This window comes from Gadus macrocephalus, chromosome 22 (genome assembly GCF_031168955.1).
Source record: "Gadus macrocephalus chromosome 22, ASM3116895v1".
Classification (NCBI taxonomy): domain Eukaryota; kingdom Metazoa; phylum Chordata; class Actinopteri; order Gadiformes; family Gadidae; genus Gadus; species Gadus macrocephalus.
In genome coordinates, this window is record NC_082403.1 from 19,316,683 (window position 1) to 19,328,621 (window position 11,939).

The 11,939-nt window shown below is 47.7% G+C and overlaps 1 protein-coding gene across 7 annotated transcripts in view; it reads left to right on the forward strand.

Moving 5' to 3' along the window:
* itgb8 (integrin, beta 8) overlaps positions 1 to 11,939 on the forward strand; it is a 38,281-nt gene that overhangs the window by 13,275 nt on the left and 13,067 nt on the right. For all 7 annotated transcript variants that reach the window (XR_009523935.1, XM_060043106.1, XM_060043102.1 and 4 more), the window contains 4 exons: positions 6,983 to 7,122; positions 7,552 to 7,717; positions 9,584 to 9,742; positions 11,198 to 11,293. Coding sequence is in view for 6 of the 7 variants with exons in the window: in XM_060043106.1 (XP_059899089.1) it covers positions 6,983 to 7,122; positions 7,552 to 7,717; positions 9,584 to 9,742; positions 11,198 to 11,293 (561 nt within the window). In the remaining variant the exon portion in view is untranslated. The remainder of the gene's footprint in view (positions 1 to 6,982; positions 7,123 to 7,551; positions 7,718 to 9,583; positions 9,743 to 11,197; positions 11,294 to 11,939) is intronic.

An 11,939-nucleotide genomic window follows, 5' to 3' on the forward strand; every position in this document is an offset into this window, starting at 1 on the left:
TACAGTATCTAGCATAGGTGAAGCTTCCAATAGGAACACAGATCTCTATTCTTTGGAGGAAATAAATAATTTTCTGGATGTGACATTTAAAAAGTCTGTCCGACTGAATGACTACTTCAGTGACGCTGAAAAGTTCATCAGATCGGTTGATGTACTGAAAAGATTGGTCGGTTTTGACCTCTTGGATGAAAAGAAGCGCTTTCGCCTCAAAAAGCATATTACAATTCTGAGAAAAGCGAAAAAAATGTAAAACTGGTAAAAAGACTAAATAGTAACATGATCATGTACCACACAGTGTTTTTCCTCTTTTTATTGTTTCTTGCTTTGTTCATTTTATCTGTTTCTCTTCTCTGACCTCTATGCAGAGCCTTAAAATAGGGTCTTTGAACATCAATGGTGGAGGGAGAGACAGACACAGAAGGGCATTAATCTCTAAAGTCGCCACTCAAAAAAGGGTTGATGTGCTGTTTTTGCAAGAGACGCATACTAATCCAGCAGACGAGATAGATTGGGGTTTATGGTGGGAGGGTTCATGTACCCTTAGTCATGGCACCAATCTTAGTGCAGGGGTAGCTGTTCTGTTCAGGAAAGATGCCAATGTAAAGGTTTTATCTTCTACTGAAGTGGTGAAGGGCAGGCTGTTGTTTGTCAGGGCAGAAATAGAGGGCTCTGTGTTCTGTTTTGCTAACATATATGCCCCAAATCGAGGAACAGAAAGAGTGGGTTTTTTCGCCCTGTTGGAAAGTGAGGTGGGGAATTACCAGCACGATCATTTAATCTTTGGCGGGGACTTTAATTACACTCTGGACTTTACTATAGACAGAACAAGTGAAGAACCCCACCCACAGTCATCTCAGAGCCTTAGTGGTTGTCATCGCACACCTGGATCTGTTGGATACATGGAGGGTCAAACATCCGCAATCCAGGCAATACACATGGGTGAGGGTCCGCAATAACAGGGTGAGTGCAGCTAGACTAGATAGGATTTACATTTCCAAAAGTCTCAGCTCTAGATTAGTCCAAAGTCACATAAGTCCAGTTGGCTTTACTGACCATCACTATGTCAGCATAGATTTGATAATTTCGCCAGGTGAAAGGGTTGGGTCCTACTGGTCTTTTAACAGTAGACTTCTGGACCATACTTTCTGCAAAAGCTTTGAGAGTTTTTGGCAGCAGTGGAAATCAAGGAAAGCAGATTTTGTTTTGTTGAAGCTGTGGTGGGAAGTTGGTAAGTTCGTGTGTTTTGCCAGCAGTATACCTCCCACTCGACTGCTAGGATAAAGGCAGCAATTCAGGAGCTTGAAGTCAGTATTAGGAACATTGAAGAGGGGTCACATAGGGTTTTGGATCCCACCACGGGTCATCTGCTGCAGGAGAAGAGATTGGAGTTGAGCTCCCTCCTGCAGGAGAGAGTGAAGGGAGCTCTTGTCAGGTCTCGCTTCCTCCAGCTGAAGGATATGGATGCCCCAAGCTCTTTCTTTTTTAATCTGGAGAGATCGGTGGCACAGAGGAAGCAGATGACCTGCCTTAAGCTTCCTGGAGGCAGAGTGACCACCAGTCCGGGTGAGCAGAGGACCCATGCGATGGACTTCTACGCTGACCTCTTTGGGGCAGAACAGTGCAGCATGGAGTGCCGTGAGGAGCTCCTGGAGGGGCTTCCTCAGCTCATCCCAGGAGAGAAAGCTGCTCTGGACTCTGAGCTGACTCTGGACGAGTTGACAGCCGCCGTCAATCAGATGGCATCAGGACGGGCACCAGGGATTGATGGTCTCTCCACTGACTTTTACATGCGGTTCTGGAATATCCTTGGACATGATTTACATGGGGTTTTATTGGAGTGTTTCAGAACAGGATCGCTTCCTGTCTCGTGTCAGCGAGCTGTGCTTTCCCTGCTTCCCAAGAAAGGAGACCTGGCCTTAATTAAGAACTGGAGGTCGGTTGCTCTCCTTTGCACGGACTATAAGGTGCTTTCCAGAGCCCTATCCAACAGACTTAAGGACGTCCTGGTAATACTTGTACATACAGACCAAAGTTATTGTGTACCTGATAGGAAAATTATGGACAACATTTTCCTTATTCGAGATATTATTGATGTGTTTAGATCCCATAATGTAGATTTTGGTATTGTTTCTTTGGACCAGGAGAAGGCTTTTGATAGGGTGGATCACTCTTATTTGTTTTCTGCACTTAAGGCTTTTGGTATAGGTCATGGTTTTCTGGCCTGGATTGGTTTATTTGTGGTGCTCAATGTATGGTAAGGATGGGGGCAGGGCTGAGTCGGCCAATCCCTGTTCAGCGAGGGATAAGACAGGGTTGTCCTATCTCCGGTCAACTATATAGCCTAGCTATTGAGCCCTTGCTGTGCATGTTGAGAGGTCGGCTCAGTGGTCTCTCACTGCCGGGGTCCTATAATCTTGATCGTCCACTTACTGTTTCTGCACTGCAGACGATTTTAATATTTTTGTCTCCGGCCAGGGGGATGTTCAATGTTTGCAGGATACCCTGTCCTTGTATGAAAAGGCCTCATCTGCTCGGGTGAACTGGGCAAAGAGTGAAGCCTTATTGGTGGGACAGTGGAGGGTTCAGGCAGTGCCCAATCTGCCTGGAGGTCTTGAGTGTGGGAAGGAAGGCCTGAAAGTGTTGGGAGTATTTTTAGGCACTGAGGGTTTTCAAAACAAGAACTGGGATGGAGTTAAGGAGAAAGTGTGCGCTCGGTTGTCCAAATGGAAATGGTTGCTACCCCAGCTGTCGTATAGGGGAAGAGTTCTGGTGGCCAATAACCTGGTCGCCTCGACTCTTTGGCATAGGCTGATTTCTCTGACACCACCGAGAGGCCTGATGGAGGACGAGGACTGGTCTGGCCGACACTGGGTCCGGGCAGCAGCACTCTACCTGCCTGTGGCTGAAGGGGGGCAGGGACTGATTAACATCCAGGCAAAAATTGCCTCTTTTAGACTTCAGACTGCACAAAGGCTGCTGTATAATTGCGGCCCAACCTGGTTTGACGTAGCTCGATTGCTGCTGAAGAGAGCTGGGCGATTGGGCTACGATTGGGCTAACAGCTTTTCCTTCTACAGCTTGAGGATGTGGGCCCAATCCCGTTTCTTTGCTCACTGTCTCAACCCTACATCTCAACCCTAACCCTCATTGCTCATGCTCATTGCTACCCCTCATTGCTACCCTAACCGATCCCCTACCAAATGGGACAACCCTACCCTGTGACGTCATCATGGCCTCCCCGTGCCCCCTAGCAGATAACCAGACCCCTGCAATGTTACAAGAGACAGACTGGCTGCCATTGTCTCGGGCAACGAGCAAGACCCATTGTAAAGATGTTTAACCTGAAATGGTATTTATATTTTGTAATTGGCATGTTTAAATAAAGTGTTAAAAAAATAATAATACTGTTAAAGGTGGTATTAGCCAGACTGGCCACACTCACACTGGCAGATTTGAGCACGGTTAGGTGCTAAAACGGCCATGGCCACGGGCAGATGGCCTAGTGTGAGTGCACCCTTAGATAATAATCGGTTATGAACAAGAACACTTTAGAAGAAACACTTTATTTAAATAAGAAACACTGAACCACACATCTAAAAATACACACACACGCATCTAAAAATACACACACACGCAAACCTAAATATACACACACACACACACACTCTCTCTCAGCTTTTGAGAGAATGGTAGAGAATCACATCTTCTCCACCATTCCGCCAACTTTGCCTCGCTCTCCTCATGCCTCGCCTGCCCCCTGGCACTCTCCTCTTGGAAGGGGTGTCTGGGGTGGTGGAAGAGGTGCCTGGGGTGGAGGAGCATGAGGGAGAGGTGGGGGGGCTGGTGGCAGTGGACTCAACGATGTCCTGAAAGAAAACGAATAAGAAGGAATTATGAATTATATGCCAGAACTGGGTGATATGGCCATATGTTATGTACAATATATAATAGCTATGTACACAATATAGTACTGCCAAAAAATACATTGATTAACCATGTAATATTACTAATATAATATAATAGTATAATAATACTTATAGAATATTACTAATATAATATATATATTAGTATATATAATATTACTTATAGAATATTAATAATTAATAACTAATAATATTACTAAAATTACTTTCTATATTAGATAAGAGTTTATTGTTTACTGTTTACTGTTTTTTGTTTACTTTTTATAGTTAGTTAGTTAAGAGTTTATTGTTTATCTTATCTTATATTATAATTATTGTTTACTGTTTACTTTTTATTTTACTTTTTATAGTTACATTAGAGTGTATTGTTTATCTTATATTGTATATAATTTAATTTAATATTGTGTTGTGTTTCTTTCTGTAAGCTACTGGACAATCAATTTCCTTGAGGGAGTCATCCCAAAAGGATCAATAAAGCCTAATCTAATCTAATCTAATCTAATCTAATCTAATATAATATAATATATTAGTATAGTAAAGCTTATTTTTAACCTGGAGTCACTAGAACATGGAAGATCTGGATATCATACGACATGATATCCAGCCCGGTCTGCAGCCCGGTCTGCAGCCCGGTCTGCAGCCCGGTCGATGGCCGGGATGCAGAGCCCGTGATGGGGCATGCATCCCGGCCGACAACCGGGGTCGGGCGGCCTGCGAAAGTCGGCCGGGGACTTCCGCGATCTTCCGCGAAAATCGGCCACAGACTTTCGCGATCTTCCGAGAGTCCTTGGCCGGGCTTCGAAGCCCACGGCCGGGCTGCAGAGTATAATTAATAAAATAATTACTAGTTAATTACAGAGAAAATACTCGCATCTTTTCGTCCTCCATCTTGTCTGGGATATTTCTTGATCTTCCGTTTTCTCGCAAGGTATTGTGGGAGCAAGTCAGAACTGAATCGCTTTGAGGGTGCCCATCGAAAATCTCAATTTTGAGGGGATGTTAGCCCTCCCTCCTACCCCTTAAGCTACAGTTAAACAGTAATGGGACATTGCTCCACGGTGCGTGCACGCGCAACAGCGAGGGCTAGGGCTGAGATTTTCTTTGGAGCAAAGGAATGAGATTCAACCGTGGACTTAACTGGACTGACACCTTTCTACAGCTCGGTATTGCAGGCATGGCAGATTTTTAAGGTTGCACGTACCACAAATGAGACTCCGGGCATGTGCTTGTTTGAGGAACCTTTGTTTTTTATAATGACCTCATAAGGACTCAAACACTGCAATCTGCCAGCCTGCGAGCCTGTCTTAGAGAGGCTAGCTGCACCAAGCTGGGCCATCTGATGAAGATGACGGCAACATCTGTGGAGTGGTGGAGGAAGTCTGTGCTGCCCTGCAACAACCTCTGAGAGAATTTGCAAAAAAAACGCACTTTGTGTGACCAGTGGAGCAAAGAGGGAGAGTACAGTTTCCCCGCTCTGTATATCACCCCAGTTGTGGGGGAGTGGCAGGAGGGAGGAGGTCAGCTGCTGTCTCTCAAAAACCCACACCTGGAGACTTTTCAGGCTGCAGGGAAGAAGGATTTGTACCAAATCTGCACCAAGGTTCTGAACCTGCGCTCTTTGGCAGGCTTGCAGGAGTCGAGGTGGACAGATTTTTTTGGTCCAGACGTTTCCCCGAAAGGCAGCTGGCGGTCTCTGTACAAGCTGCCCGTTGAAAAACGGACAGCAGACCTCCAGTGGAGGATTGTACATGGAGCAATAGCTACAAACAGATACAGAGCGCACCTGGATCCAGAGCAGGGGGAGGAGTGTATTTTCTGCTCTCAGATTGAGACCCTGGTGCATTTATTCGTTCAGTGTCTTCGGCTGACAGTATTGTTTGAGCTTTCAAAAAAGTGGTTTCAGGGTCTAGGGGAATATTTTTCTTTTTGATTTGGTTATTTTTGGCCCAAAGTACTGTGCTCAGAAGAAGCATGTACACACATTGGTGAACTTTTTATCTGGTTCTGCCAAGTTGGCCATCTGGCTAACACGCAGGAACCGGGTTCAGAGTATCGGTAGTGTGGAGCCGGTTCTGAAGGGCCTGCTGAAGGCCCGACTGAGGGTGGAACATGCCTATTATCAAATGATGGACGATATGCAGGGCTTCAGTCACATATGGGCTGTTGGAGGGGGGGCTGTTGGAGGGGTTTTATGCTCTGTGGGGGGTGAAGGAGAGCTGAATGTAAGCTTCTGATTAGGGAAACACGTTTTCTGTTTGTTGTATTTTAGGGATGTTTCTGTTTTGTTTTTGTTTTTGTTTTTTGGCATTGCTGAAGTGATGATGTGACAGTGATCTGTTTTCTCCTTGCAGTTGTGCAATAAAGGGATTTTGATAACCAACCCCCCCTCTCTCCTCGCCTCTCTCCTCTCCTGCACCCCCTCTCCTCCTCTCCTCTCCTCTCCTGACCTCCTCTCTCCTCTCCTTTGCTCTCCCCTCCTCTCCTCTACTCTCCTCTCTCCTCTCCTCTCCTCTCCCATCCTCCTCACCTCTCCTCTCCTCCTCTCCTCACCTCTCTCCTCTCCTGCACCTCCTCTCCTCCTCTCCTCTCCTCTCCTCTCCTGACCTCCTCTCTCCTCGCCTTTGCTCTCCCCTCCTCTCCTCTCTCCTCTCCTCTCCTCTCCTCTCCTCTCCTCTCCTCTCCTCTCTGCTGCTCTCCTCTTCATCTATCGTACTCTCTTCATTCCCAAGCCTTTACCCTCCCTCATCTCCCCCTCTCTCTCTCTTCTGTCCTCTCCTTCGCTTCTCCTTCTCTCCCCTCTACCGCTGTCTTTCCTCTCTCCCCCCTCTTCTTCCCCCTCTCTCCCTCTCTCCTCCCCTCTACCGCTGTCTCCCCTCTCTCCCCACTCTCTCTCTCTCTAGTCTCTCTCTCTCTCCCCTTCTGTCCAACCCTCCTCTCCTCTCTCCCTCCCTCCTCCCCTCTACCGCTGTCTTTCCTCTCCCCCCTCTTCTTCCCCCTCTCTCCCTCTCTCCTCCCCTCTACCGCTGTCTCCCCTCTCTCCCCACTCTCTCTCTCTCTAGTTGAAAACAGTGGGCGTGGCTCTTTCTCACAGGATGAGGGAGCACTCGTCTGACTTGCACCTGGGCTTCGGCTCCTTCGTGGACAAGCCCGTCTCCCCGTACATCAACGTCCACCCATCCAAGATCAACAACCCATGCAGGTAGAGGCCACACCTCCGTTCACAATCATGGAATTCAAAGGGATTCATTTTGTTTGACAGGGGTCTTTGCAGTAACTTAAGCTTCACATCACAGGCCATTGGAAAGCTTCTCATATTCATATTCAGGGTTGGGTTTAAAATGCCTGATATGGCTGATCTTGATATCCCGGTTTCACATTATGCAATCTTTTAATATTGAAAAAAGATTGTAAAAAGAAAGATCATTTTGTGATCCTGCCCTGATGCTTTTTATCAAGCTTATAAACACGTATATTGACTTTGAGGTGCATTGACTCTGCAGGTGGTGAATAACCATTAGAAATCATCTGCTCTCATATACTCATATACTCATGCTCTACGTCCCTGCTCTACGTCCCTGCTCTACGTCCCTGCTCTACGTCCCTGCTCTACGTCCCTGCTCTACGCCAGCGATTACGAAGTGCGCTGCCGCCCTGCCCATGGCTACCACCACATCCTTAGCGTGACGCACAACATCACAGAGTTCAGCCGCGTCATCGAGCGCCAGCTCATCTCGGGCAACATGGACACACCTGAGGGAGGGCTGGATGCCATGCTGCAGGCGGCCGTCTGCCAGGTGAGCCGTGGGCGGGGGGTGCGTGTGTGTGTGTGTGTGTGTGTGTGTGTGTGTGTGTGTGTGTGTGTGTGTGTGTGTGTGTGTGTGTGTGTGTGTGTTTGTGATGGGGGAGTTTGTGTGTGTGTGTGTGTGTGTGTGTGTGTGTGTGTGTGTGTGTGTGTGTGTGTGTGTGCATTTACGTGTGTGTGCAGGTTTGTTTTAGTGTTTGAGTTTGCGTGTGTGTGTGTGTGTGTGTTCAACACCCATACTGATGGAGTGATGGCTGGCATGCTGAGTCATCATTAGCTAGTGGCACAGGCATCTGATCCCATGGTCCCAGCAGCGCTGTGGCATTCCACTGACACTAATAGACCGGCTCTCCCACCGCTGGTGACTCAGGCCACGCAGGGTGCTCTGAGTAAGAAGAGTAATAAAGACTGCAGATGAGTCCGCACTCGAACTCTCCATAAATAAAGCTGAGTTTCCCATTGACCTTAACACACACACGCACACTCACACGCATACACAAACTTGAATGCACGCACGCACATGCACCACTTCTTCTAACGCATACCTCTGATTAACCTCGATCCAGGCAGAGATATTGAGTGGGGTATGCTGTCATGGTATATTTGTGTAAGAATGACATTAAATCAAAGTAGGGACTTTGCTAGGTCACCCCTACACAGTGCCCAACAACCATCACCAATAAAATGATGCAGTACCGGCATATTAAAAGTGTGTGGTTGTTGCCTTAGTGGATGATGTGATGGAAACATCTTGTGGATGTAAAGCATGAATCATGTTTTATATAAATACACCCCACCACCATTTGTCAGCCTTTAGAGGAGTTCATAGCTTAAAGAGTCAGACACATTTGACCTAAATTATGTTCAAAGAAAAAAGAAAAGTGCAGAAATGGATATTAAAGTAAGGAATCTTCATCTTCTTCCTCTGCCCCCCCCCCCCACCTCTCTTTTTATCTCTCTCTATTTTTCTCGCTCTCTCTCTGCTGTGTCACCCCTCTCTCACTCTTTCTCTCTCTCTGCTGTCTCCCTATGTCTCTCCCTCTCTCTCTGCTCTCTCTCTCTCTCTCTCTCTCTCTCTCTCTCTCTCTCTCTCTCTCTCTCTGCTGTCTTCCCTATGTCTCCCTCTCTGCTGTCTTCCTCTCTCGCTCTCTCTCTCTCTCTCTCCGCTGTCTTCCTATATCTCTCTCCCTCCGCTGTCTTCCTATCTCTCTCTTTCGCTCTCTCTCTCTCTCTCTCTCTCTCTCTCTCTCTCTCTCTCTCTCTCTCTCTCTCTCTCTCTCTCTCTCTCTCTCTCTCTCTCTCTCCCTATGTCAATGTAAATAAAGTTGGTTTGTAAAAAATCTCTTTCCCTATGTCTCTCGCTCTCTCTCTCCCTCTCTCTCTCTGCTGTCTTCCTATGTCTCTCTCTGTACTGTCTTCCTATGTCTCTTTCTCTGCTGTCTTCCTATGTCTCTTTCTCTGCTGTCTTCCTCTCTCTCTCTTTCTCTCTCCCTCTCACTTTCTCTCTCTCTTTCTCTCTCTCTCTCTCCGCTGTCTTCCTATATCTCTCGCTCTCTCTTTCTCCGCTGTCTTTCTGTCTCTCTCTGCCTCTCTCTCTCTGCCTCTCTCTCTCTATCTCTCTCTCTCTCTCTCTCTCTCTCTCTCTCTCTCTCTCTCTCTCTCTCTCTCTCCTCTCTCTCTCTTCTCTCTCTCTCTCTCTCTCCTCTCTCTCTCTCTCTCTCCTCTCTCTCTCTCTCTCTGTCTCTCTCTCTCTCTCTCTCTCTCTCTCTCTCTCTCTCTCTCTCTCTCTCTCTCTCTCTCTCTCTCTCTCTTTCTCTCTCTCTCCCTCTCTGTCTCTCTCCCTATGTCTCTCTCCCAGAGGGAGCTGGGCTGGCGTACGGGGTCCAAGCGTCTGCTGCTGCTGATGACTGACCAGCCATCCCACCTGGCCCTGGACAGCCGGCTGGCCGGCATCGTCCGTCCCAACGACGGCCTCTGCCACCTGGAGAACAACGTCTACACAGAGAGCACCACTATGGTGAGGGAAGCAGTCAGAGGGCAGAAGTACTCTGAACGTCCTGCGTTAACATCATTTGAACATAATTTCTCTCTCTCCTCTCGTCTCTTATTCTCTTTCCTCCCTTCTGAACCTTGCTCTCCTTCCCCGTCCTCCTCTCCCTCCTTGCCCCTCACTTCCGTTTCTGTGTTCCCCCCTCCTCCCTCACTATCTCCACCCCCTTCCTCCCTCACTCTACAACCTCATCTCCCCTCTCCCCTCCTCTGTCTCCCCCTCTCCTGGTTTAACAGAAATACATGTTTTATTTAAGCCATCACTAAAGTTAAATGAAAAGATCACTAAGGAGTGATTACAGCCAGGCAGTGAAGGAATAAAACAAAGACATGTCAGGACGTTCTGTAACACAGAACCTTTCTGGTCACACAGACCAGAAAGGCTCAGTTGCTGGATGGCTCAGTCGCTGGAAGCTCATTGAACGGTTTGAATGACGGATTTAAGGGTGCACTCACACTAGGCCATCTGGCCGTGGCCGTGGCCGTTTTAGCACCTAACCGTGCTCAAATCTGCCAGTGTGAGTGTGGCCAGTCTGGCCAGGCCGGGCCAATTTGGCCACTTGGGAGAGGTGTGCTGCTAGGGCACGGGCCGCTACGGTACATATGCTAATGAGCCGACACGCGCACACACACGGCTACGCAACCTGAGCTGGATGACGTATAGTCAATGCGACGACCACGGACATAATAAAGGCGACGAGCCTTCTTTCCCATTAAACGGTAAACATCGCGTCAAGCGGTTCAACTGTTGGTGTGTTGTTAAAACTCTGACTGGCGGCAGACTTTATTATGGTCCATGCAGCGGACGCTTGGTGATGACGTGTTACGACGTGATGACGTATGTACAAGAGCCTTCCGTGGCCAGGCCGCAGCTGCGACGGCCAACGGCCACGGCCAGATGGCCTAGTGTGAGTGCAGGCCAGAGAACAATGGGGCCATTTGAGCACGGTTAGGTGTGAAAACGGCCAACGGCCACGGCCAGATGGCCTAGTGTGAGTGCACCCTAAGGTAACATTTTTTGAGCCGACAATAAAACCAGGTAGCAGGACGTTTCACCCATTCGATTGGTTCTGCTCCTCTTTAATGCTCCTCCTGACAGACACTATACCGTCCCCCTCCACTACTGATGTTCTTCAGTCGTGTTACAACCCATCTCGTAAACAGGGCGTCCTACACATAAAGGTGTTAAGTCAAAAACCAGGTATAGCAGTGAATAAGTATCAATTAAAAGCCCAGATGGATCTTCTTTGAGCTCTTGAAACATGTGTGAGGCTGACGTTTGGCCTCCGATCCAAGAGTTCTCCGCTGTCATCTGGTAGCCAGCCTTCGTCAGTCATTCAGTAGCCCAGGCCGCCTGCTGTTTGTCCGTCCTTCTCTGAGTCAGTCAGACTGAACCTCCTCTCCCCCCCCCTCTTCGATCCAGGACCACCCAAGTCTGAACCAGTTGTCGGACAAGCTGTTGGAGAACCACATCTACTCCATATTCGCGGTAGAAAAGCAACAGTACCAGTGGTATAAGGTATAACCCACTGAAGACACGCACGCTTTCATGAAAACGCATACTATCACGAGCGCACAAGGACACACACAGAATAGCTCACTCTAACTGCTATAATTTCTGGGAAAATAATATGCATTGCATTCATCATGCAAATGTATTTTATTATCATATTCATGGGTTATTATCATGTTCGGTCATTAGATAAATACTATAATATTAACCTTATTTTATACAGTCGTGAAAATATTGTGTGATTACGAATTGCTCCATGGAGCAGTATGTTACACATTCAGTGTTATAATACATCAACTGAACATGATATGTCATCAGAGATAAGGGGTACATTTCCTAACATGGGTATCTCCAAACAGCAGTGCTACCGCCAGGAGGTTCTCCTTTGAAACGTACATTCCGTGGCGGAGCTTTGTTGTCTTTGGCCGGTTAGTCATGACTATTCCCCGAGACCCCGGGGCTGCCAGATACAGAACAACTTGGCCCACAAACACAGCGTGCTGCAGCCATTGAAGCCAGCAAACACCCTGGATCAACTGAGATTGCACTACACACTCTGTCCACCTCATCCTCTTTCTAAGAGCTACATGATCAGAGCCATGTTTAAAGGTCTGGGAGTTGGGATAGAAAGATGGATCAGCTTCCAGCTCAA